The following is a 26,510-nucleotide window of genomic DNA, read 5'->3' on the forward strand; positions in this document are numbered from 1 at the left end:
ACTCGGGTGCAGCGTGGTGCAGGGCTGGGCGTGCTTGCTGCAGCTCTCCTGCTCTGGCAGCCAAGGGTAGAGCTCTGCCTTCAGTCACCTCATGTTCCTGGGTGAGCTGGAGCGGGGATGCTGTGAAGATGCCCTGGAGATAAGGTAGGACTTTGCAGGGACTTTCCAAGGCGAATTAGCTCCCCAGGTTGCAGCGGCATGTCCCAAAGTAGTTTCTGGTTGCCGAGCTTGGACCTGTCTCCTTTCCACTCTCCCAGTGTCTGGGGCGAGTTTGGGAACCAAGAGCTGCTGCAAGGAATGGATGACTGAGAGTGCTGCAGTCCCATCAGCATTCCCCGCTGCTCCTTTAGTGACTCCTCTTGCACTGAGGACGTGGCCAGGATCACCATCGCTTCTGCATACGGCACAAAACTGCACAGCACAGGACTGCTGGAGTTCTGCCTGTTCCCGAGCCTCTCCTTCCATGCCACTGCAATGTGTGCGTGCTGCGGAGCCCGGCACTGAGGCCAAGTCCCCCGGCAGAGCTCTGGTGCGTGCTGTGCCCCAGGGGAGGTACCAGCTGCTCTTGGCTCAGCCCAGCCTAAGCATCACGCCTCCTGCTCGGGTACACAGCCACGGGGCCTTGGGCACCAGCCATCTCTTAAAACTGGTGCCTCGTGCTTGCTGCAGCAGAAGCAGCTGGGATACAGGGAGTAAAGAGCTGGGGTTTTCTGCAAAGAAAATTCCAAAACCAGTGCCCTGTGGCAATAAATAACAACCCTATGATTTCACTAAAGGTTATGAACAGAAGAGCACATTCCCAGCACAGGGAGAATACGGAAAACTGAGCCCCACTGCTAAGGACAACTGACTTTGCATGTTACTTCTGCTGATGGGAGTTTTGGAGCTGGTAAACTCAGTGTTAATATTGTCTTGAGGGTACAGCAGTCCACAGTGTCTCCCCGTCTCCAAATATGCCACAAATTCACTCTTATACCCCGAACAAATGTTTAACCGGATGCCGCAGGTCAATATTTGCCTGCCAAATTCTGAAACAGGGTGGTACCGAAGGTCACTGTGGCGAGTAGGAGGGGTGGGCTGGGCAAGAGGCTGTGTTTGCCCCACACAGAGCTACTGGCTGGGCTAAAGCAGGTGCCAGCTCCAACGTGGACATGAACAGCCTCAGGTAAGGGACAACCAAGCTAGGATTTGACAGTAAATGGGGGTTCCTGCAACATGCAATAGCTCCTCTCTGGGAAAGGGGTGTGTGTTTGTGAATTTGGCAGACAGTTAAAGGATTGGCACCACCAGGAAGGAAAGGGGCATTCAGTTATATGTGGCTGTGGGATTCGGGGTGAGGAGGAATGAAATGGCCTCAAGTTTTGCTTTTTCCACTTGGTAACTGGGGTTACAGCCCAGCAGTTTCGGGTGAAAGCAGGGATTGCTCGGAGAGTGGAAAGCAGCCCCAGGAATTGTGTATGGCAGCCATGCCCAGGGCTGGGCTTTGGCATGGAGGCTTTATGTCAAGAAGAAAAATGTTATTTCTGTTTGAAAGGGAAAAGTGGCAGGGTGAAGCAGTGGCCAGGGAATGGGTGGGGTTTTAACCGTGACCCTAGAAGCCCTGGTCCCACTGTCCCATACAGGAACTGGAGTGCGGGGGTGGGAGAGGCTGGGTTTGCCAGCAAAGTGGGAAAGCAAGTGCTGGGAAGGGGAGGACTCTCTGTACCAGGACATATTGCTGAGAAACTGCTCTGGTATTGCATTTTCTACCTGCAAAGTCCCTTCCAGACAGCACGTGCTGAGTGCCTGCAGCCCCACTGAGGCAGGTTAGTATCCCCTCTCCCAAGATCCTGGCGCACAGCTGAGGATGCTGTGCCCGTACCGTGGTGGTTTGCATGGGAAAGGAGCAGAGGCTCTTGTTTTCTTCCAGAGGCACAGTGTGTGCAGGACTGATTAGGGAAATACCATTTGCAATCCAGAGAAATAAGAGCAACGGGGTCAGAAATGCAGGATCCAAGCAGGAGAGTGTCATGTAGGAGCCTGGCTGTGGTTGCAGCTCTGCTCCGATGCGGGTCCCTGTTCCTCTCTGATTTCGCTGCCTTGGCGTTGGACCCAGGAGTCCTGTGTTGTTACTTTGCAGCATTGTTCATCTCCCTATTGCTTTCTGCAAGCTCCTGTGCCAACCTGTTTGGCCAGGTTGGTAATTTTCTCCCTGTAGACCTGAACAGGCTCAGCTTGCTGCTTCCAGGCAGCTGGAAATAACTTCTCTCTCGGCTGGTCCTTCTGTTCCAGAAATATGGTGTTCCTCTGGGGTCTGTGGCTGCTCTGCCTATCTGCTCTGCACAGTCACCTAAGGGTAAGTTGCTTCAGTCCAGCGATGGTGGGGGCCTCCGTGTTGTGGGCACAGCCCCCTCCCCAGCCAGCAAAAGGCAAGGGGAGTGAGGTGGCTCACCTGCACCAGAGCACGGGGCAAATACAGCCTGATGCTTCTGCGTGAGAAGCCCTGGAAAGCAGATGGGTGGAGGACACTGCTGCTCTGCAGTGGGGTTAGCCTGTGCCCCAGTGCAGCAAGGTTTCTGATTTTTTTTTTTCCCAGCTAAAATAGGTGTGGATATTCTCATTATTCAAGTGGATATCTGTAGAAAATCTTTGTAAACTTGGCTTCAACTGTACTTAGTGACCATGACCTTGAGGAGTTAACAGGAGGTTGTTTAATAACAGCTTCCCCCCGCCCCCCTCCCCTTAAATCTGGATCACTGTCAGATCCGAGATTGCAAAATCGTACTGCTCACTCTCCAGAGGATACATTATTTTGTACCCTTCTGGCCTGGTCCCTTTCTGAACAAATCCAGTATCTGCAGTTCCTCCCAGTCCCTGCTCATTTCCACCTCCCCATGGTGTCTCCACTGCCTCTGGGGGGGGTGTCTGCATCCTAAAGCCTTGCCTGTGCTGTAGTCAGGCTGGTGCCAGTCTCTGACCTGGCCCCATGGGAATGTGTTAGGATTGGGAGCAGAAAAGACTGACTCTGGAAATTCAGAGGAGATTACCTGGGACCTGACAACATGTCCCACATCATTTCCTTGTTTGTTGTTTCCCCCCCTTCTCCCTACAGTTTTCTTCAGCACATGCCATGGAGCAAAAGCATCTCTTCTTAGACAAAGATGGGGAGCTGAAGGTAAGCAATGACTGGTTCCATCCAAGGGGATTGAAGTTATGCTGTAGTATGTGCGATGGTTATAGGTTTGTCCTGAGATAGGATGAGCCCAGGCAGTAAAACCTAGCAGTGCCAGTGCAATGAGAAAGTCCATCTTTTTGCAGGCTTCCCTCCCTGCTGCTGCCAGTGCTATGCTCCTTTGTGTTGGAAGCTCCAGCCTAAATAACTGGGCAGCGTATGGAGTAAACACCAGTAGCTGGTGTGTACAGGGACTGGCAGGTGAATTATTTAATTTCTGATTGATAAGGGAAGATGAGAAAAACAGCTAGCTATGAGGGTGACAGGGAGAAAGACCGATAGCTGATGCTACCCATCGAGCCTGGCTCTGACAGTGCAGCGCTCCCGCGGTAGAGGAATGTCATCTGGATGCAGGTGGGAACAGAGAGATCTGAGGCAAAAAACATGTTTAAGGCCATGCAAATGTGAGGACAGTAGCAGCAGTGCTATAGGCTAAAGCTTAGAAAACTGGAAAATGAGGAAATTTGGAGATAAGAGGGATGGAATGGAATAAAACAGACAAGTCAAAAAAGAGACTGATGCCTAGAGGAGGATTTGAGCCAGAATGGATCAAGACTGTGACAGCAGCAGAGGGTGCTGACCGATGCACGAGGCAGATAGGCAGTGCTAAAATATGTGAAAGGAGGAGGTGAAACCAAGGTTGAGGATGATGGATCTGTAAATGGTGAAGGCATCAGACATGGGCTGGTGGTTCTTGCCCTCAAAGCATGCCTGTTGGGCTCATTTGCCTGGGGCAGGCCCTGACAGCAAGCAGAGGAGGATCCCTGCAAGACCCTCACTTGGTCCACTTTCACAGGACACAAGACCTTCTGTCTTCCAAACTCACGGAGGTGCTTTTACCCTCAGGGTTAAAAGGTAACTGAACACACCACCACAATAGAGAAGCTGGAGGGTTTTCTCAAGCCATTTAGGTGTGCAATGAAGCCCATGAAGGATGGTATTGCTGTGCCCCTGCTTTCTCAGCATTATCCTTTTTGTTTCTCCCCAGGACGTGAAAAGTGCTGGAGTTACGCAGCCTGCTCTGCTGGGAGCCATCCCAACCCTGCCGAATGCAGAGCCGGTAGACTTTACCTATGACAGCTTCCAGGAGATCGATGGACCCATGCTACCTTTCACCATCACCCCACCAGGCATGAGGAATGACAGGAACCCAGAAGATGAAGCTATAGCTGGGGCTGTGGGCTGTCATGAACAGCAACCATCTGGGAATATTGCCTCTTCTGAAGAGGAAGGAGAGGCTGAAGATAAAAACTGTGAGATGACTGGGAAGAAAAGCCAGAGGCTAGCAGATGGCTTGATGAGATTCAGCATTGATCTCCTGAAGGAGGTCCAGCTGGAGTCCAACAGAACCAATGTGATCCTGTCACCCCTCAGCATCGCCCTCGCCTTGTCTCACCTGGCACTGGGTAACTTCTTAGTTACAAAAGCACTGTTCCCTGCCCTTCCCTGTACCCCCTCGTGGAGGCATTAGGAACCAATGTGCAAAACATAAAGATTAAATACTGCATCTTCCACTTAATTGTACTCCTGCAGCTTTAACTAGGTACAATTAAAGCTGCCCTCCATAGCCCTGCTGAGGCTCCTACTCAGGTTTCTCCAGCCTCTTTTGTAAGCCGCAGAATGTTTCTGTGGGCATTCTGTGGACACAGGAGGCAGCTAATGTCCCTGTTTTCCATTACATGGGCAGGACCTAACAGGAATTTGACTTTGCTTTTTTAGGAGCAGCAAATCAGACAGAGAAGCATTTACTGGAGGCAATGCACGTGGAGTCAGTGCCCTGTCTCCACCATATGTTGGGCACTCTTCGCAGAAGGCTCACAGAATCCACCCTCAGCCTTGCGTCGCGTCTGTACCTGCAGAAAGGTGAGAGCTGGCATGGGGGCATCTGAACTGGTGTAGGATAAAACTCGCGGTGACAGAGAGTGATGGAAGCACACTGCTGTAGTGGGAGATGTCTCTGTTTCCCCAAGCACTCCTCCCGGGGATTGTCATGCCACTGACTGAGCCACTAAGCAAATTTTTTTTAATGTCTGATGACTTGACGTAGAATTCTTCTCCTCTGCCAGGATTTGAGGTGAAGGATGAGTTCCTGGAGGACTCAGAGAAATTTTACGGAGCAAAGCCCGTGACCCTTTCTGGGATCAGTGAGGATGACCTCGCAGCCATAAACAAATGGGTAAAGGAAGCAACTAATGGGCAAATACCCACCTTCCTACAGCAGCTCCCTGAAAACACAGTGGTGCTCCTGCTCAATGCGATCCATTTCCACGGTGAGCCCCAAAGGTCTTACTTTTCAAAAAGCATAGTTAAAAATCTACTAGGTTTCTGCAAGCACTGTGGCTGAATGCATCTCCTTTCATTGCTTCCTGCTAGTCAATCTGCTTGTTCTTTTCTTGTACATCTGCTGTTCCTCTTGCTTAGATTTCTTTACAGTAATGATTCCCAACTCCTTCACATGTGCTAAAAATGTTACCTGACAGCAGAGCCAGAATACAGCAGGTGGAACCTGCAATATTTTTGCCTTCTGGTTCAGGATCCCAGACAGTGGCACATCACTGCTCATCTTAACCAGGTCACATGTAACTCACTACACATCAATCACAGAGCTCGCAGGCAGCTTCTGTGGATTTCTTTCTGACTACAGCACAGTGGTCAGGCATATCTTCCTCTTTTAATTCCCTGAGGGTTGTGCATCAAAACACAGACAAAACACTTACTTCCAGTGTGAATCTGCAAATGTTTTAGCTTGGTCTTGGAGCACTGTTTTACCTTATGTGGCACAAAGCCAATACTCCTCGTATTTCAAAGCGCAAACATCCACGACTTTATCTTCATAGCCTTCAGTAATCTCCCACACTGAGGCATGAGAATTAATCCTCGTGCTTTTTGTCATTCCATAGTCCCTCTCTGGAAGATAAGAGCTTCCTGAGCTTCCCGCTGTTAACGGCTTTTCCAGCACTCGTACTGACTTATCTTCACTGTATTTCTACCTGCCTGGTCACTATCTGCCTTGCTGGAGAATTCGTGATAGGAGAAGTGTCAGCTAGGCAGTTTCTGTTTTCCTACCCAAATTTAACTTTGTTGATTTCTAAACTTGTATTTTGATAGGGTTTTGGAGGAATAAATTTGATGCTAGCTTCACTGGGCCTGATGTATTCCACCTTGACAATGAGTTTGTGGTCCCAGTTGAGATGATGAAAGCCCAGAAGTACTCCCTGAGCTGGTTTACACTGGAGTCACAGGACATTCAGGTAGGGCTCTATTAGAAGCATTATAAATTTTGATCGAAATTTCTTCTTGCTGTGGTGTTTTACTGACTGCAAGTATTCTCTCCAAAAAACAAATGTCTTTTAACAGGCATAGCACACAAAAATTTAATAAGGATCCTTTGTCCTTGCTTCTAGCCAGAATGTTGAATCTTCACTCTCAACCTCTAGGAAAACCCACAGAGATATTCCCACTAAGTGGGAATTAATGGAGTTTTAAAGCCCTGAGTTAAAGATAAATGAGGATATATGGGAAGGAGTTCCCTCAGAAAATGTACTGTTGGAGCCCTTCAGAATACAGCTACTGCCAGAGTGGGTACAATGTTTGTGCATGCAGGCTTCCACTGCCATGTGCTCCATCTTTACCAGTCAGTAGCTAAATACCAAACCCTAATGCTGTTATTCCAACAAACTTTCTCCTATGAAGAAATCAGATACCCCCTTCCTACCAGGCTGTTTTTGTCCGAGAGCTAGACTGGCTCTGTAGACCAATAAGAAAAAGACTAAATTAAAAGCATCACTTTCTGGACTTTCCTTCCTCTTCCATAAATTCTTCTGGTTGGTTTTATTTCCAGGTGGCCAAGTTTCCCTTTAAGAGTAACATGAGTTTTGTGGTCATTGTACCAAACCAGTATACTTGGGATACCTCTCATGTTCTGGAGAACTTCCCTTATCGACAGCTATGCAGGCTTTTCCCCAAAGAGGTACCCACCGCAGTGAAGATCCCCAAAATAAAACTGGACTATCAGCTGGAACTCAACAAGGTTCTTGGTCAAATGGGTAAGGCCTCTAAGAGGATCTGCATGGAATAAGTGAAGCTGATCAAGCTATATGGCGTCTGTTCACTGACACTAAAAACTGCCATCCTTGTTTCTAAAGCTGTGCCTCACAGCTTGCTCCAGATAACATCCAAACTCTTTCATCTCTTATTCCTCTCCTCCTCCTTACTCTTTGCTTGCCTAGCACCAAATGTTTTGCTTCAAGATGATACTACAGAGAAAGCAGCATTCACAGTTCCTCACAGTCTTTACAAGTTCTTCCTATTCCCCTTTTTATAGCCGAGACCAACTTCATCCTATGCATCAACCTTTATCCCTTTACTTTGTCATTTCACATAGTGTCTAGGACGTAGAAATTGCCAAAAGAGAGAATGCAGATTGCAGAATGTGGAATTGAGAGCTTACTGAAATAAAACACCATGCACTGCATTTCCAGATGAGAATAAATAGTTCACTTTGTTTTGCTGAATTGCTTAAAAAATAATCTCTGTAAAAGTGTTTCCAGCCTAGCAAGAAAGAGCCTTCAGACTTGCCTCTGCTTTTTAAGGAAGGCTTTAAGTTCTTATACTACTATTCTAAAAGAGGTGGACAAAGCTTGTGAAAACTGTTCTGGTTTTGGCACCCTCAGTTCTCCATACAGAGGGGGACTGGGGCTCCTGGTTGGACTGCAGCTTTTGGTTGTTGCCTGCCAGTTCTCCAGTCCTCCATGGTGGACAACACACGTAGCAACAGATTAGGGAATTGCTTTCTTCAGACAGCTTTGAAAAAAACCTGACCTGGTGGCACCAACTGGGAATTGTTGACTTAGTCTCATTTCTCTGCAGGCCTCTGGGAGCTCTTCACAAGCCCCAATCTCCAGAAGATCACAGATGAACCTCTCTTCGTATCCAGTATACAGCATCAGTCTACCCTAGAGCTTAAAGAAGATGGGGTGGAAGCATCTGCTGCTACCAGCATCGCAATTTCACGCTCAGTCTCTGCCTTCAGCCTTGACAGGCCCTTTGTCTTCATTATCTTTGAAGACGAAACAGGCATCCCGCTTTTTATAGGCAGTGTCCAGAACCCTAACCCTAATGCTGCTCCCCAGATAAAAGCGCCACAGGACTCACACGAAGCAACAGATGTCAATGAGTACCCCATGCCTAAATGAGAGAGGAGCAGAGCCTAAGCATTCTGGGACTGCTACCTGGCCCTTTGGACTAGCTAAGAGAGGCCTCCTGTCCTTGGAGACCTCCCTCTGAGGCCACAGGAGGCAATCCCTTGCTGTTTTCCTTTACAGATCCCTAGAGATCAGTCCTGGGATAGCCCATTCCAGCCTCTACGAGCTGCTCCAGGCTGGGGTTCCCCTCTGTCGAACCTGAAAAGCTTGCTCTGCCTGGATTTCCCTTCCAGGGCTCTCAGTCCTGGAATGGAGACTTCCTTGTCCCCAGACTCTTATTAGAGTCTTTATTAAGTTCTTGTAGAGTCCCCTGTAGCCTGGAATCATCATTAGCATCTGGCAGCTTGGACAACAGCCAGAGATATTAATATGGCTTTTCCTTCCGCAGTTCCTGTGAACATGTCTCCCTCAAAGCGTTTCTCTGAAAACCGTCTGTACCCACCTAGAAAATGACCTCTAGATCCAACTAGACTAGTAACCAGTTGTCTTCTCTAGGATGCGTCACAGCCATTTCCAGGCACGGGCTCTTCTCAAAGGTTCCCTTTTCCTACTCCTTGGCTGTTGGGATCTGATGTGGCAGGGTCTGCAGCAGGAAACCCCTTTAGATCCTTATCTACAGGCCTTTTCCTGGGAAACTGTAGGTTCTTGGGTAATGCTAGATTTTTCAAGACATATTTTATAAAGTGTTTTTTAGTGATTTTTATGTTGGCAGAATAATAAAGAGTAAAGCAGAATATATTTGCTTAAGGTGTGGCATTGAAAGACCCAACAGAGAAATGAAAAAGGCATGTGACATGAATAATTGCGAAGATTAGGAGGAAAAAAGTCTGGGTATGACAAGACAGAAAGACAAGAAGGGCTCTTGTGAAGGATGTGCTTTTTGCTGCACCTCATCACAGAGGACAAGAGGGGCTGTGAGGTGAAATGACTGATCTGTACAGACTGTCCAAGGACTGAGTCCAATTAACTTTGGGCATCTCACCTGCAGAATGTGCAGGGAACACTCACTGGGTCAAACATGGCTTTGTGAAATGGCAGAATTCCTTGGATTAGGGTATGAACTCTGTGGTGCAGGGACAGGAGGGTATTTTGCCTGTGAGCAGCAATAAGCAGGGATGTGATGGTCCTTAACCTCTTTCATGGGCAAAACCTGAGCATTACTGGTATCTACTACTAGAAGGTTCAAAGATGCTGATCTGGCATCTGCTATCTGCAATTTGTTCTTCTGTTGTGGTACTCCTGGCTCCACAGCACAATGCTATATGGATGGCTGGGATAGCTTCCAGGGGAAGGAGGAATGTATTTTGACACCTGTAGCTGAATGTCACTGCTTTTGCCCTGTTTTGGCAAAAGGCAATGTCTCGTTACAGCTTCGCTTTTGTGTGAGATGGGCATAGCTCCCTGGGTGCATGTGCATGTCTGAAGTAAGCTACCATGAAAGCCTCTTGAGAATGCTCCACCCCACCAAGCCATCCTACCACGTAAAAATATTGGTCTAACTCACTGCGGCCTGCCATGCTGCAGCTATTTCTGTACAAAACAACTGCTGTCCATAGTAGATTCTGCCTCTGAACTCCTTCAGCTTCTGGTTAAAAAGGAAGGTGCTCTGTTTTTGCAAAATAGCAGTTACAGAGCACAAGGGCCATCCTTCTGGCAGTGTTTTCCTCACTCGGAAGTCTGCCTTCCCTCAAAGGAAGAGGCAGAATGCTTCTGGGAGCCTCCGTCCCTGAATAGTCTGCACCATCTGCTGGAACAAGAGAAGGACTGACTCACTAACCATGAATTTTGGGGATGCAGGAGACTTTGGGGAATAAAAAGTCCTGGCTCAAATCTGCAATTACACATTTCTTGCAGTCTAAAAGGGGAAGAACAGCTAAAGATAATGCCTGCCCCTTCAACCAATGCAAAGGCACTTACCCTTCAAAAAGAGCATGTAATTATGGGGCCATGTAATTTTAACAAGTAAACCCACAAGAATTCAGCCCTACTATGAGGGCATAGCTCTAGCCCACGGGGAACATTTTAGCTTATTTATTCACACAGATTCATTTCTAACATTAAGAAATACCATCCCATGCCTTAGGTAAGTCTTGTTTCGGCTACTCCAACCTCAGCACTAACCTCCCTAAATTCTGTCCTGTTGCAATGCAACCTGTGCAAAATTTGAAGTGCAAGTCGTATTCTTTATGCCTCTGCCCTCCAGCTCCCCCTCTTCTGTAAAGTTTTTTCCCCTCATTCTCAGTTTCCTGAACAGCTTGTTTCTTATTTCCTACTTTTCATCTTTCTGCCATCCCTCCTCCTACAAGCTATTCTTGTCAAACTATTAATTTAATCTTATTTGACAGTACAGCAGCCTTCCATGACTGTGCTTTGCTCAACAAATTATCAGTTACACCAACCTTAAGACTCTTTTTCACTCTACTGACTCTCCAGAAGAGGCAGTTTGTAAAATGCAAAGTAATATTAATGTCTCTGCTCAGGAATTTCCACTTAGCATTGCTAAGCTTTCATTTTGACTGAGCTCTGTTCTGAAAAGACATGACGAGCACAGGGTGTCTGCTCTATAGCTCATCTGCAACACTGGCTGAGAATATCAAGTAAGTCTCAGTATCTTTAATATTAGATGTATTTTTTTCTTTACTAGAGCAAATTCATGTGAATATGATCAGTACTTCCACAGCAGAGGTGAACACTGTTCAGACAGCATATTGACTACTATCTTGAACACAAACCAGAACAACAGTAAAACGTTTGTATCGACGTAACAAAACTGGTTTAAGCCCTTGCATCTAGTTAAATGAGTGAATTCCCTTCACCTACAGGAATCAAGCTTGCTTTGGTCTATAATAACATCCTATACAACTGCCACTCTGATTTAAATGCTTTAAAACCAAACCTGTATTTAAACAGCTGAGCTTTCATTTGAAGATACAGACGAGATGTAAAAACTTCTTTAGTGGCCCTTCCATAAAAGGCATTTTAATACCACAAATAAGGTATCAAAAAGAGATTAAAACCACCAGAAGATATCTCCACAGCCAACACCCCCATTCTCGGGCCGACGATGGAAGCCTAACAAGTACAAACATCTCTCTGCAGACAATTTCTCACAGAGCAGGCCGAGAAGCAGTTGAAAGCAGAGCTATTACTCTTCTTGTTAGAAAGGGTCACCTTTGAAGCACTGACTAATCACAGGGCAGGCTACCTGATTTGCTTTCCCAGCTTGCAAAAACAGCAGCTAATGCTTCTCTAAAACCATCCTTTTCTCCTCTTTGCTGAGGGGCTGTATGAGCCCAGTGCCAGCATGAGTAACTCCTCATTACCTGTTAGTGGTGAGGCTGGCAGCCCAACAAGGAGATGTCCCAACGCAAGCCTAGACTGGGGGCACTGACATTACTGGCTACAATTTACTTACAGCATCTCCAAGTAGACAAACAGCTGCCCTGGATCAGGCTAGCTACATGTCCAGTTAGCCCAGTATCTTGGCTCTCCCAGCAGCCAGTAACAAATGACTGGGGAAAAAGCAGCCAAGAATGATTAGGGACAAGGAAAAACAACTGTTCTCTGGTTGTATCACTCAGCTGCTGAGTCTGACATTACACCCGACCATCGTTAGCTTTCAATGGACCTGTCTAATTTGGTTTGGGTTGTTTTTTTCTCTCCAAAATCTATTTATCTTTCATCTTCTGCAATATCTAGTTACAATGAGTTTTACAATGTAATACTTCCGAAAAATACACTCTCTTGATTTAAATGTGCACTGATGGGTGCTCCCCTAAAATCATCTACTGCAAAAACCTCTGGCCCCTTTTCCTTCTCCAGATCATTTCTCATTCTGTAAGCTCCTACGACATTCTGTTAATTCATCATTTTTACCAAGAGCTTTTTAGTCTTCTTTTTGGCCAAAACCTTTAAGCCAATTATGTTAATAACTTTTTGTTAACTAGTAACTACCACTGGGTAGAACTGCTCAATGTCTTCCCCTTAACTGCTTTAAACAGCAATAGCATCCTGCTTCCACTTTACCAGTCTCTCCATTAAATACTGAACATTAATCCATTAAACACTACTGCATTAACCGTATCTCTGAGACAGAAATTCCCTCATGTCACACATGGCAAAACGGCAGGGATAGAAGACTTGCTCAAACAGGGCAGGGAGCATTTGCCTCTGTGACCTGTGCTTTACCCGCTCAACTGCCCTTATCACAGGCAGCACATTTGTTTTGGAAGGCAGGGTTAAAAAATTAGTGCAATTCATCAGGAGGGTGGCAGCAGCAGAAAATGGGAGCAGAGCACTTTAAGAGAGCCCTGGGAAGCTGTAACCTGAAGCCTGCCGAAGGCTGGGCTGGGGGAAGCAGCAAAAAGCAGATGTGGCTGCACCAAGCCCACACTGTCCCCGACTCGAAGCCACCGGGAGCCAGCGCCGGCAGCACCCAGAAGAGCCCGAGGTAAGGGGCAGCTCGCCCTGGCCCCCAGCCTGCGGCGAGGGGAGCGGTGGGCAGGGGCTGGGGAGCTCTAGGAGGACCTGGGAAATGGGCAGAACAGTTCTGCAGGTGTTCAAGGGTGCAATTCCCACCAAATGAGAGATCTCACCATGGGTAGGAAGCCACCAGCATCCTTGGGCACCTCTTTGCCTCCGGGGCTGAGCAGCGCTTGGGAACTGGGGTGGTTTTCTGCCCTTCTAGGGTCTGTGCTGCAGATGGGAACATGCCTTTTTTTGCGACAGTAACAATTTTGGTGATATCAGATCCTCTAGAGCTAGTGGTTGCAAGATGCTTCAGAGGGAGTTAGTGCCATGGGGTGAAGTGATCACAGTGAGCAGTCTGAACTTGTGGGTGATGTTTCACAGCACCCCTAAAATCAGAAGTGTTTATAAATGATGTGAGACTTGTACTGCTATCGATGGAAAGCACAATACTTCCTTTGCACCTGGCGGCCTTCTCAAACAGACAACTCCCAGACACAAAGTTCCTTCTCAGCTCATTTCTCACAATTTTCTTCCTTACTGTAACATCACATGCTGCATGCTGTTGCTCCTCTTCTCTTTAAAGGCAGCCACAGATTTTAATATCATGCCTAAAACCATCCCACCTCTGCTCCAACCAAATTCTTTTCCCTGCATTTCTGGCTGTGCGCTAAGAGACATGCAAATAGAATCCAGATGTTCAGGCCAATTCAAACGCAAAAAGCTTTGTCTTTCTAAAATGGAAATTGCTTTTTGGCAAAATTTGAGAAATACGAAGCTGGTGACAGTACTGGCAAAAACAATACAAATCTGCAAAACCAATCTCCGCTCTCATGCTCCCGGGAGCTCAGTGTAGTTGGAAGCAGAGGTTGCGTTGAGACTTTTTTTTTCTTCTTCTTCTTCTTTTTTTTTTTTTTTTCCAGAGAAAAGGTTATGCTCCATGGAAAACCTTCATCCCTAAACTAGACTGGGCCAAACCTCTTCTGCTCAGCATGCAAGAGTACTGCTTGGTGCAGGCATCCTCACAAAGTCCTTGCCAAGACCTTTTTAACTTAGATTCATGCAGGGCTTCTCTCATCTCTCAGCATGCTGCCTATTTGTTATAAACTTCTGCAATGATATGAGCAATCCCAACATTATATCCACTATTGTGCCACCAAATGCATTGGTTTGTTCCAGTATAGTAAATCTTCTTGATACGCATCTTCTGCACCAGAATACCTCATCTACTCAGCAGCTAGGATAGCAGCAGGTCACAAGATGCAAGGGCTCAGGAAAAAGAGAGTACCACTGCTGTGTTACACCATCTAAACATAGATGAAAAAACCTCCACTATGACACCTTTTTCTCCAAAGCAGAACTACCTCCAGAAGAAAAGGGTTTTGGCAGTAAAGGGAAACAGGGAACTCCCTTTCGCTGAAGTAAAACCTCTGCCTGAAAAGACTAGGTCCTGAACTGGGGCTGTTGTAGCCACGTGGCTTTAGGTTGTATTTCTACCAGCAGGCATGTTTTCTTTATAGCTGAAGATAATCTGAAACACATGTTCTTTCTCCTGTTTTACTGGATGCCTGGATCACAGGGGTTAGTTAAATACAGCCCTCTTCCTTTAATTTCTGGGAATCTACATAAACATTGCTTCAGACCAGCCTCAGTGGCGTCTGTTCTCGGGGGCATGACACTTCTGCAGTAGCTCTGGTTTACCCACAGTGAAACCCTCAGTTGCGCACTGCCCTTTGGACCAGACAGATGTGTCTGGAAGGGCCACATATTCCAAGGCTGCAGCAATTAAAAGTGGATTCCACAGAAGGAGCAACTTTGGGGAGTTTGGTACTTTTCTCCCACCTCCATTGGGAGGTGACTAAGCCAAGCTCTGTCTTTCACTTCTTCTCTAGATCTGGTGCAGCGTTAGGTATTTACTCCTAGCTTCTTTCCTTACTGTCTTTTAAGAAAGCTCTTCTACTTTCACTTTGTCAAATTGCAAGTAAGCAGTAGAGGACACATATAGGCTGTACGGCATTCCAAGCACATGCAGACACAAGAAACATCATAAACTACTGTGCAAGGCAGGTAACTTGTATAGCAGAGCAGTAAGCAGTTTTGTCTTCCACCCCATTCAACAAAATGGATTTGCTACCTTTTTTAAATGAAGTATTGAGTTTTTTAAAGTCTAAAACTCAGAAAGTATTATTTAGTGCTTTTCTGGACCTTGGCACTCTGTCACTGCTAGCACCACCGTGGTTTGGGCCACACGCATCTTATTTTGCACTCAGGCAAACCCAGACATATGCTTGCCTAATTTTGAAATCACTGGGGCCAGCCTGGCTGAATACTTCCAACTACAGAAGAATAAAAGCCAGCTGAGATCAGGTGTTTCACAATTGGGAAGGACAAGCAGCAGCATGTGTCATCGCAGTTCCCGTTACAACCAGTTACGGCGAATAGTAGTGGTAGAGATGCATTTGCTTGATCACTCAAACTACCTTTGTTATATTCTTACTCTGTAGGTTCAGGCATGCAGATTCCAGTGGCTTTCCTTTTTCTGGGTCTCTTAACTGTCCCAAGCAGATCCCAGAACTCAGCTACTGAGCAGGTGAGTAGAAGACAACATGCAGAAAGCGAGGGAGAGATACCTGGAGCAGGTAATTTAAGTTTAGAGAACCTTACAGAAGGATTAAGCTCTACCCTCCTGAGTTACTAGGATTTTATTTAGCAACATAATGAGATTAACTCCTGCTTTACCTAGATAAAACCACAGTAGTTACATCAGGGGATGACCGTGAGGCAGAAATAGTGGATTCCAATCTGAGTGCTGCCTCCGGCTTTACTGGGACAATTTAAAGTAACCATTCCTATGTAAGATTAAGCCAGTGTTTCTGTAAATCATAGGAGAGTATCTGCAGATTGCTTGCCTTTGAAACATTTATCACAACTGCACCTGCCCTTGTAAACTGCAAGTCTAACCAAAGCACTCCCTGTACCTGCTAGAACTCTGCCACTGCTGATGGAGCTAATGCTGGTGAAGAAGAGGAAGATCCATTCTACAAGAGCCCTATAAACAAGCTAGCAGCCGCAGTCTCCAACTTCGGCTATGACCTGTACCGCCAGCAATCTAGCCGGACAGCCACTGCCAACGTGCTACTGTCTCCATTCAGCCTAGCTACTGCACTTTCTGGTCTCTCGCTTGGTGAGTTCTTGCCCCTTTCCACCACGTGCTGTTTGGCTTGACAGGCCTTCCCTCATACTGTTGTCCTTGTTGCCGGCAGGAGCTGGAGAACGAACAGAGGATGTGATTTCTCGTGCTCTCTTCTATGATCTGCTTAACAAAGCTGAGGTTCACAACACTTACAAGGACCTACTGAGCAGCGTGGTTGGACCAGAGAAGAGCATGAAAAGTGCCTCCCGTATCATCTTGGAGAAAAGTAAAAGTCCTTCTTCCCCTCTATCAAGTTTTACCTAAATAACTAGTAGCAGGTAGAACACACTGAGCAACACTGCACTAACGGCTTTGGCTCTGATGTACTGTTGAGCCAGGATGCAGACAGTGCACGGAACACTGTTGCTGCTCCAGAAAAAGCCTGGAAAGTTTGTGTGCACATTAATAAAAGACCAGACTAATGCACACAGAGACACTGGTGACAGACCAGCTAATGTGTGGAAGACCTAGAAGAAACTCAGAGAATTTTGCCTTTGCTTTTCTGGCAGGTGCTGCTAACTTCCAGGAACCACAAATCCCATTTCTATTTGTGACAGCATTCAGCCATATTCCTTTGTTTAATTCCTTGCAGAACTATTTGAAATGTCTGCTTTTGGCGTGGAATAAACAGCTGCTGAGAAAGCTAAGAGCTATCTTTTGGAACCTGCTGGTTCCAAGAATCTGATAGGTTAAGTAAGCTGTACTCATAAAGCAAGCTGGAGAAAGAAGAAAGACTGATGTAGGAATAGCTGTGTCCAAGCCTTCTGTTTTTATCTCCTTTTGTTACTTTTCAGGAGAGAGTTAGCCCATACTCCCCCATGGGTGGCTATAGAATTTGGATCAGTTTCCTCAATGTGCCTTCAAGTCATTCTTCTTCAAAGCAGGTTTTTCTGTATATATGCAGCCAAAGACATGTTATGAGAACTGCTGCTGTGCTTTCGATTGCAGTCTGCTGCCTTGAGATTGTTTTGATAAGGGAACTAGCTGCAATATCAATGTTTTCGTTCCCCAGGACTGAGAGTGAAGCCTGGTTTTCACAGCCAACTAGAGAAGTTCTACAAGATGCGTCCGAGGGCACTAAGTGGCAATACCCAGCTAGACCTCCAAGAAATCAACAGCTGGGTACGACAACAGACAAAAGGAAGGATTATGCGGTTTATGAAGGACATGCCCACAGATGTCAGTATTCTCCTTGCTGGGGCTGCTTACTTCAAGGGTAAGAATGTTGTGTGCTTGGTTGCAGAGATAGTCTACTAAGCATGTGTTAGAAGCGATGAAGGAACACTCTCACTTCCAGAGCAAACAGACTGCCAAAGAGAGAGAGTGTAAGATGACAGTGTTTGAGACTGTTTGGCAATGAAGAAAAAATGCACGCTACCTGGACAGAAATAGTCTTTAAGGGGGGAATTACTACTCTTGGGAAGCTGAATGTTGACCTGTTTGCAGTAAGAGACCAGAGAAGAAAGTTTAAGCTCACAAAACTCCACGGCAAAAGAAAGAATATTACCATTTAGGGAAGGCACAACTTAAAGTGTGTACTGAGCCTTTTTACCACCATAGAGGGAATGGAGGAAAATACTAGAGAGCTGTTCTAGAACATGCTGTAAGCCAGTGTCCTGCAGAATTATTGCTTAGAGACAAAGAGCAAAATAAAGGGCGGGGAGAGAAGCACTTTATATGCATTGACACAATTGTTACCCTTTAAAATAGTTTTGTAATTACATAAGTAGACATCAACTTCCCAATAGCTACTCCACCCATACACTGGCTTGATTTTTTTATTTCCCATTGAGCCAATTCTCAGATGAAAAGAAGAGGCCAAAGGGCGGCAGTAAATCAGTAGCTCCAATCAGTCTATTTCCATCCCTATCATCATTCGATTGCCTCAACTCTTAAAATGCAAACACTATATATAAAGCACGAGATTACTCAGCCACAGACACAAGCCTGCTTTCATATGCTAATATTCCAGAAAATCCTCCATTTTATCTTTTAAAAAATAGGGACATGGAAAACCAAGTTTGACACCAAGAAGACTGCCCTGAAGGAATTCCATCTGGATGAGGACAGAACTGTGAAGGTGTCCATGATGTCAGACCCCAAAGCCATACTGCGATATGGTTTTGACTCAGAACTCAACTGCAAGGTCAGAGAGCAAATACTGCACAAGATCTCCTAAACCTACTGAGGAACAGGGTCAGCTACACTTATCTGCTAACCCATTCCAGAAGACAGCCTTGCTCCCATCAGGCTAGTTTTGCAATCCCTAGTTTGAAAGGCAGTGTGTTGTTAGAATATCCTGCTTCTACATTGGCTATGTGACAATCAGTCCAGAATTTAAATAATGCACAGATCCTACTAGCCTGTATTGCGTGACCTAAAGTTGAGCAAGAAGGGCAGGGCACACCCCTCAAAACTTTTCCAACTCTACCTCTTCCAATAAATCTTTCACCGTAGCATGAGCTCAAAGGAGTTCCAGATGAGAATCCCCCAAAGCAATACTGTAGTTCATTACAGGATTCAACAGGTGAGAGAGCACTTGCGGTGTAATAGAAAGGGAGCAGCATGGGTTGATGAAAGCCTGCATGCCTGAGGGGTCAGGAGGAATCGTGTCCAATAAAAGCAAACAGGGAAGATGACCAAACGTTAACTGGAAAGACCAGGCAGTCAAGACTCAGGCCTGTGCCTGGTATGGGATGGGTAAAACTGTTTATTATTGATGTGACTCTCTCTTATTTATAACTGGCCTTCCAGATTGCACAGCTGCCACTGACAGAGGGAATCAGTGCCATGTTCTTCCTGCCTACGAAGGTGACCCAGAATATGACTCTGATAGAAGAGAGCCTTACTTCTGAGTTTGTCCATGATGTAGACAAGGAGCTGAAGACAGTCCATGCTGTGCTAAGCTTGCCCAAATTAAAGCTGAACTATGAAGAGGCACTCGGCAGCACAGTGAAGGAGACAAGTATGTACATCCCACCCCCTCTACAGACTGCCAGGGCTCCAAGCAGTGGGCAAGTTGCTTCCTGCTCTCAGAAGTGTATGAAGCTGGTGGGTTATTAGTTAAGTCCTGCTGTCAGCTTGTAGAGATTTCACCAGCAACTAAATCACCTTGGTACAGGACCCCTCAACTTTTTATCACATCTTTCCACTAAGCTCTTACAATGTTTCTGAGGTTGAAAGGGAGAAGCTGAGTACAAACAGATAGAAGCTGCTTCTCCCTTTTATCCCCAATAAACTCTAGTACAGCAGCTACGTGCCCTCCTGGATCACAGCATCAGCAGTACTGCTCTCCCACCTGCAAGCTATGGTTTTAGCTAATGGAATTTTCTCTTTCCTCCAGGGCTCCAGTCACTTTTCACATCACCTGATTTTACCCAGATTTCTGCCAAACCTGTTAAGCTATCTCACATACAACACAAGGCAATTTTGGAGCTTACTGAAGATGGGGAAAAATCCACACCAAATCCTGGGGTGAATGCCGCTCGTCTGACCTTCCCCATTGAATATCATGTGGACAGACCTTTCCTTCTTGTACTGCGAGATGATACCACTGGAACCCTCCTCTTTATTGGCAAGATCCTGGACCCCAGGAGTGTTTAGATCCCTTCACAATAATCTGCAATGGTGGGGCCCAAATGGAAAGGGTGGTTTTGGGAGGGGTACTGGCTCCCTGCTCTGCTGCACAAAGACACAACTTGCAAATCATATGCCTTCATGCTGCAATAAAAGAGCTTTTGCTATTAATCTCAGCAAGCGCCAGTATTCTCCCTTGAAAGACTGTCTGCCTGCATCATATGACTTCACATTCCCATTTCCCCAAGATTGGCCACAATGAAGTTCTGTGTCCTATACACAAGCATTATCTGGTGTATACTGCATTTTCCCCTATCCTGTCTTCTAACCTGATACCAGTTGTTTATAGTGAATTCCTCATCACTGACAGGTCTGCGCTGGTAGCCCTCCAAGTTCTGCAGTGCCTCTTCTCCTAGCTTCTAAGTTTGCACTTCCCAACCTGCTGCCTCATCCATTTCAACCGTTTACATTTCACACTGCAGAGAAGAAAAGTGCTTTATAGCATTAGAAGTAAAAGGCAGCGTGGTCTGGATGACTGCATGTTCGTAATCATCAGGGTACCACACATGAAAGATTCACATACCTAGAAACACACGCATACAAACACGTCTCAAACATTTGCTTCAAACCCACATGCAGAAGTTATGCAACAGCCTCTATTCCCACCATACCACACACAGACCCCTCATGTTAAATTGGTCATTTTATTTACAACAGTCTCACTAAAGAGCATTTCAGATTTCATTCAAGTTGTTGCTACACATGATTTTCCAGCTTGTACTACATGGCTGCCTTACCACATGACACTTAGCTTTGATGAAAGATCACATTGCAGCTTCCTTTGACAGGGAAATTAAGTCCTCTGAAGGATGCTTCTGGGAAGCTCTGACAGACAGGTCTTCATCTCTTGTAGTTCCTGGATCTGAGCACTCTGAGGACCACAGTGCACTGACAAAATCTCCTCTGCTCTTTGAATCGTGCTTAGAGCTTCAGAAACTGCAAATCTGAAATAGGAAGAGAATAAGAACAGATGATACAAAATACTTAATTCAGCTCCTTGACTTACACAACCTTTACCTCCTCCCCAACAAAAACCTAAACCGGTTCATGGGTATAGATCCTACCTTCCACTGCCTTTCAGCACCAGGCAAATAGTGTGCACTTCGGCCGCAAAGGGAGGATGATGAGGGGAGAAAAGGTAAGGAGAGGGACAAAAACTTGAAATGTCATCTTTGAGTACAGGTACCCACTACATCCTCACTGCAGCTCCTGCTAAAATTCTTCAGTCAAAGGGAGGTGTTGTGAGAAGATTTTCAGAAGCAGTCAGGGGATTTGCTTACCAAAACAGAGCAAGAGGATCTTATTTCCCCCTTCAAAAAGATGTCAACAACATTATACAACTGAGATATAAACACCAAAGGTGTTTAAAAAAAGGTGTCAAAATAAAACAATAAGACAGGGAATAAATGGAGCCAGGGAGAAGAAAAGAATAGATAGGCATAAAACTGAGAAATGGGTCCAAAATGAGTCATGAGGTAGAAGTGAACCCCAATGGGATTAACGAGCCTGCACTTGAGTGATGGCCAACTTTTGTATCCGTGCCAGACCGCCCAGGGTCCTGCAAGACACCCTGCAAGGTGCCAAGGGCCACCTTGTCAGACACAGGAGTGGTGCAGGGAAGGGACAGAGAATGAAAGCAAATTTACCCATTGAAAAGAATTTGTGCCAGCTTGAAAAGTTCATGACCTATTTCTACACTTGATGGCCCATGATGCATTTCCACAATCCGAATACTCCTCTCCAGGTGCCTGGCTGCTTCCTGCCACTTCCCTGAGGGAAAAAAACCAAAACAAAACAAAAAATGAGTCATGAATACTTTCTAGAGCTACTGCCACAGGAAAAATCTGACAGTTTCATGCAAAATGTAATGAACTATGTGTCCACAGAATTCTTGGGAGGCTGCTGACCAGGACAGGGAATGTAGAAGAACATGAGATCACATTACTGTTCACTGGCTGCCGGGAATGCAGTTTTGGCTAAAGCAGTCTTTCTGAGAGTCCTGCCATCAAAACTAGAGAAATGCAGTAGGAGAGAAGTGAAAGGGCTAGCCAGAGAAAAGGCTAGTCATGTTGAATTCAAAGCTCAGAAGACTAAAGATAATGAGAAGACGTCATACCAAGAGTAGCATAGACCTGTGCCAGATGATCCTCCATCTCTCCCATCAGCAAATGCTCTGAAGACAGGAAATTTCCAGCATCCATCTGACATTTCAGGAGTGTTTTGATAGCCTGATCTGTAACAAAAGAGGGTGTCAAATTCATCCTACTATCCAGTCTCCAGCTTTCCATGATCCATGAAATAACATCAGTCCAATCTCATCTTTGCATCTTACACAGCCAGATTTGGTTAGGATTCAACATTGACTTCATCTGCAACCCTGCTTATTCTAACGCAGTGCTGGCCCAACTCACTCCAGGAAAGCAAGGCCTGGGAATGCGTAACTCCAATGTTACCCTGAGTTCTTTAAGTTACTATGGAACAATGCGTGACTTAGATTAATACCCGGATCAGGGGCATAAAAAACAGTAAAGCTCAAGTCCCCAGGGACACCAGGCTGCACGCCAAAAGACCCCAACTGCATAAGCAACAGTGCCATCTCATGGCTAGAACTACGTCGCCCGATGCGCACTCATTAGCTGCTGACCTTAAAGTAGAAAGTTGAGTCTTACCAGCCTTCCTGTCCCTTAGCAGTTCTAATCCTTCCTTGATTTGTCGCTGAAGGTCCCGTAAACGGCACGACAGACTCTCTCTGCTGACTGAGATCGCGCACACTTCATTTGAACAACAAAGCATGTCTTCCCCCTGTGGAAATCATCCCTGTGATCATTCCTGCTTTCATTCAACTCAAACCTTACTTTCCATCTCCGTTATCTCTGTATTGTGTTATAGAGGTGCTAAATTGTTTCTCAGCTGCATTCATTAAACAAAGTGACTTGCTTGTAAATTGCTATTAGCTCATTTGATTTTATGAGAAACTCCCAGGAATAGCTATGACTATTTGGGCTACGGATTAGGCCAAAGCAGGGTCACGTGGTACACAATTAATGTTCGTACAAAATACACACTAGCCTACACACTGTTTTCATTTATATCCTTTGAACTGCAGAGCATGACTCTCTCTACATACAGCTCCTGTACATACACCTTCTGTTCTAGACTCCAGGCCTCCATTTTCTTCCTAAATATACCCCTTCCTCTCATCCATGCCCCTGATATTCTGAAGTTCTTCCATCAGGTTCAAAGGGATTTTAACTTGCGGTTGAAGGCATTATTTTCCCTATAATGCTGGAAGACTGACATACAAGAATGTCACAAGAAAGCTAAGAACAGTGAGAGACTGTCTTGACTCTACAAGGACTTTTGTCCTCCGAGCCAAGATCCCAGACTGAGGTTTTTAACTCTTGACTTTCCCAGAGACCCAAATGTTACACATCCTAGTAAGTTATACAATCATAACTAATGAAGAACTACCTGCATTGGAGCCCGGCAGCTCGGACAGCAGAATGAGTTTCTCATGGACACCACACTCTTGACATCAGACTCTAACTCATCAAGGCATGCCTGACAGCGACACTCAAAGAAATACTGACTGAGAAGCTGTTGTCTCTCAGCAACCCTCATTCTACATCGGTGAGGCCCTGCAAAGGGATGGCAAGGGTAGAAATCTCTAAACAGGCACAGTTCTTAACAGCAGACTAAAATCTTTGTTATCATTAAGACTAGATATACCATCTTTTGGAGAGGGCACAAATGGAGACCAAAAATGTAACAGAGATAAATCAAGAGATAAAATCTTGTGCTGATATATTCGATCAAGGCTTATACATAAACAAAGATTCTAACAACATTATACTAGGAATTATGATATTAATAGCAATTAGTTAGCATGCCAAGTCGAGGTGAAAGGATGTCTGTGCCTTGAGACAGAGAGTTAATACTTACCATAGCAATGGAAAATCTCTTGGCCGCTTAGGATTGGCTGTGATGCCCTGACAGTGGCAGCTGTCCCACTGAATGACACACTAATATTGGGACAGCATGAATGGTTCAGAAGGCTGAGGACAGGAAAGAAGGCTGTCGCCAGGCGCACAGGCTTCTTATTTACAACAGCACTATCTCCGGACCCTAAAGACAGAGGAAAAACAAGTAGGTTGAGAATGAATGCTCAGTAACCCACGCAACTTATGCAATGAGCACTGTGACCAATTGCAGATAGGAGAGCAGAAAGGTTTCTGCTATATTGCTGCAATAAATAGCTAAATAACCTCTACTTGTGCACCAAAGAACAGGCCAGTATGGGACAGGCCGTTACATTTTAAGCAAGTCATTCCCATCTGCAATGGAAGCTTTATAATTTAATCTCTTCACACAAGCTAGATGAGCAAGAACAACAGGGAACAGCTTAAAGTTTTTATCTTACCTAACTCCTGCATTACAGTGATTGCTTGTGCATTACATTGCAGCTGTAATACATGCCTCAGCATCGCTTCTGCCATAATCTTCAGTTCTAGAGACAATTCACCCGATGTTTTTTCACACGTCTTTGGTTTAGACCGCTTCTCAGATGATTCCCGATTCAAAACAGCAGCCTCTAGGCCAGCTTCTTGCAGTTGTTTGCATATAGCCACTACACTCAACATGCAAAGGAACTTATGTTCAGGGCTATGCTTCTCTGTATGTGGCAAAAGGTTGAACACAGCTTGGTAAGAACTTTGGTACTGACCGCTGTCATTGCAACCAGGGATACCTCTGGTACTGACTCTTGTATCTGGTGCCTCACCAAGATGTCTGCACCTTGCCTCAGGGTTATGAAGGTCCTTTTCACCACTGTGGGACCATTCCACCAGCCTCCTAACCTCCACAAATCCTGCCAGTAGAACAGTCCTCAAGGCAACATGGCAAAAGACCCCTAACGTGAGAAGCAGTGCTCCCAAGGAGCATTCTGTCCTGTGGTACTGCTCCCATGCCATGTCTGCACAGTTCTGGCTGCAGTACTTTGCGTAACTGCACCCATGGCAAGGCACTGAGGCTAAAAGCTGTCTCAGACAACGGTGGCAATAAAGATCAGCATTAGTGACTCGAGTGTCCCACACTGTTTCACTGCTGTCCTGCAGAAGAAAGCTCTCCCCTGGGCAGAGCACGCTTACGAAGGCTTCCTCCTTCAACAAGCTCTGTCCTGGCAGGATGTCCTGGGAGGCCACCAAGTGACGTCCTCTCTCTGTATCAAAATTCAATCTCAAAGATGAAGATGCACCTGAAATACTGTCATTCTCTTCCCAGGTCTCCAACTTTCTTTGAATGTCACAGCATGCTTCTTGTGCAGGCTCTGGACAGCTCTCTTTCTCATGTATTTGAATCTTCAGTTGACTTAACTTTTTTAGCAGTGTCTGGTGTGTAGGACTAGTCATGATCCCATCCATACCAATTTTATTCTCCACCACACTGAGGACGTCTGCTGCATCCTGTAACCTCCCCAAACACAGCAGACATTCAGCTTTCCGCAGCAAGACCTTGGGCAGCAGCCTGTCTGGATAGCCATGACTTTCAGCCCTGGCGATATCTTCCAAACAAACCTAAAAACCAAGATGAGGCCTTTTAAATGGACTTGAAACCCAGCTGAGACTCGTACTCTTTTATTCTGTTTAAGATGCAGAATATTTTAATAAGACTATGTTATTCTGTAAATTCCACACACATAGCCAATCTGTTGGCCAAATGAAGCCTCCTAACATAGAAAAAAAAAGGAAAGATGGAACCTTTCAGCAAGTTTAAGTACAATGGATGCTGTAAGCACTGCTTCGGGAGCACATCTGACCTACAGTCTCTTGTTGGAACAATTAAATACCCATTACTGTGGGATTTGTGAAAGCACCTATTTGAACCCTGTGTGCAAACACTGTGTGGTAACACCTCAGGCTGCACCCGGGCTCCTCCACACCCCTGTCCCCCCCCCCCTCACGCCACGCAAGAGGCCGCAGGCCACCCCCTGTGTTCGCAGCCTGGCTCAGGGCCCCCCAGGAGCCCGGGGTGGGAGCTGCCATAGCACCCCCCCTTCCCGCTTACCTCGAAGCACCCGAGGTGGAAGAGGGCGGCCGAGCGGTTGGCGAAGCAGACAGACACCTCAGGGCTGCCGGGGAGCTCGTGGGACGCCGCCTGTGGAGACCGGACAGCTGCCGCCTCTTGGGGGGCCACGGGGACCCCCCACGGGACTCCCCTCCCCGGGGATCCCCTCACGGAGCCACCCCTCCCCGGGGATCCCCTCACGGGAGCCACCCCTCCCCAGCGGCCCTTCGGCGGGAGACCCCGGGCCGTGAGGAGCCCGCCGCGGGGCTGTCCCCGCCCCACCTACCTGCGAGTAGAGCCTCGCGGCGGCCCCGTAATGGCGGCGGCCGAACAACCGGTTTCCCTCCTCCCGGTAGAAGCGCGCGGCCGCCGGCTCCTTGCCCGCCCGCGCCTGGCGGCATAAGCGCCGCAGAGCTGCCGCCTCCTCCTCGGGCCTGAGGGACACGGGGGTCAGCTCCGCGCTCCGCCCGCCCCGTTCCGCCCCGCCCCACCCCACCCGCCGCTCACCGCAGGAGGCCGCAGCCCAGGCGCACCATGTCGTGCAGCGACGCTACCGTCAACTGCTCCCGCAGCTGCGGCTCCAGCGCGGCCCAGCGCCGGGCAGCGCACAGCCGCCACTCCTCCACCGGCAGCGCCATCACCGATAGCCTAATGGCGGCGCCCACCAGCACCGGTAGTACGCTCCCGGCAGCGCTTCCGCCGTACGGTGCCGGGCAGCCAATGGGCGCGCTGCAAT

The 26,510-nt window shown here is 46.7% G+C and overlaps 3 protein-coding genes across 6 annotated transcripts; 2 read left to right on the forward strand and 1 right to left on the reverse strand.

Moving 5' to 3' along the window:
* The first annotated feature begins 31 nt into the window (after nucleotides 1–31).
* Nucleotides 32–9,151, forward strand: SERPINF2 (serpin family F member 2). 4 transcript variants are annotated; one of them, XM_027791020.2, is made up of 9 exons: nucleotides 32–144; nucleotides 2,272–2,335; nucleotides 3,092–3,154; nucleotides 4,200–4,617; nucleotides 4,931–5,074; nucleotides 5,278–5,481; nucleotides 6,320–6,462; nucleotides 7,053–7,257; nucleotides 8,081–9,151. In XM_027791020.2, exons 1-9 carry the CDS (start codon nucleotides 92–94, stop codon nucleotides 8,404–8,406), a joined length of 1,620 nt encoding a protein of 539 aa, XP_027646821.1. In that variant the 5' UTR covers nucleotides 32–91; the 3' UTR covers nucleotides 8,407–9,151. The 4 variants fall into 4 exon arrangements, with proteins under 4 accessions (XP_027646821.1, XP_027646822.1, XP_005240499.1 ...); XM_027791021.2 differs by lacking the exon at nucleotides 32–144 and adding an exon at nucleotides 1,058–1,165; XM_005240442.4 differs by lacking the exon at nucleotides 32–144 and adding an exon at nucleotides 1,653–1,805.
* A 3,558-nt stretch (nucleotides 9,152–12,709) lies between these two features.
* On the forward strand, nucleotides 12,710–19,827 carry SERPINF1 (serpin family F member 1). Its single transcript, XM_005240441.4, has 8 exons — nucleotides 12,710–12,865; nucleotides 15,387–15,472; nucleotides 15,868–16,066; nucleotides 16,146–16,301; nucleotides 17,088–17,291; nucleotides 18,079–18,221; nucleotides 18,830–19,040; nucleotides 19,419–19,827. The coding sequence occupies exons 2-8, from the start codon at nucleotides 15,395–15,397 to the stop codon at nucleotides 19,676–19,678; spliced, it is 1,251 nt and encodes a 416-aa protein (XP_005240498.1). The 5' UTR covers nucleotides 12,710–12,865; nucleotides 15,387–15,394; the 3' UTR covers nucleotides 19,679–19,827.
* Nucleotides 19,828–20,336: 509 nt separating this feature from the next.
* SMYD4 (SET and MYND domain containing 4) lies at nucleotides 20,337–26,458 on the reverse strand. Its single transcript, XM_055797767.1, has 10 exons — nucleotides 26,282–26,458; nucleotides 26,061–26,208; nucleotides 25,775–25,864; nucleotides 24,132–25,284; nucleotides 23,654–23,836; nucleotides 23,183–23,349; nucleotides 22,381–22,513; nucleotides 21,828–21,944; nucleotides 21,358–21,481; nucleotides 20,337–20,655 (listed from the first exon to the last, which is right to left on the reverse strand). The coding sequence occupies exons 1-10, from the start codon at nucleotides 26,410–26,412 to the stop codon at nucleotides 20,505–20,507; spliced, it is 2,397 nt and encodes a 798-aa protein (XP_055653742.1). The 5' UTR covers nucleotides 26,413–26,458; the 3' UTR covers nucleotides 20,337–20,504.
* Nucleotides 26,459–26,510: the final 52 nt, after the last annotated feature.

This window comes from Falco peregrinus, chromosome 2, assembly GCF_023634155.1.
Source record: "Falco peregrinus isolate bFalPer1 chromosome 2, bFalPer1.pri, whole genome shotgun sequence".
Taxonomy (NCBI): domain Eukaryota; kingdom Metazoa; phylum Chordata; class Aves; order Falconiformes; family Falconidae; genus Falco; species Falco peregrinus.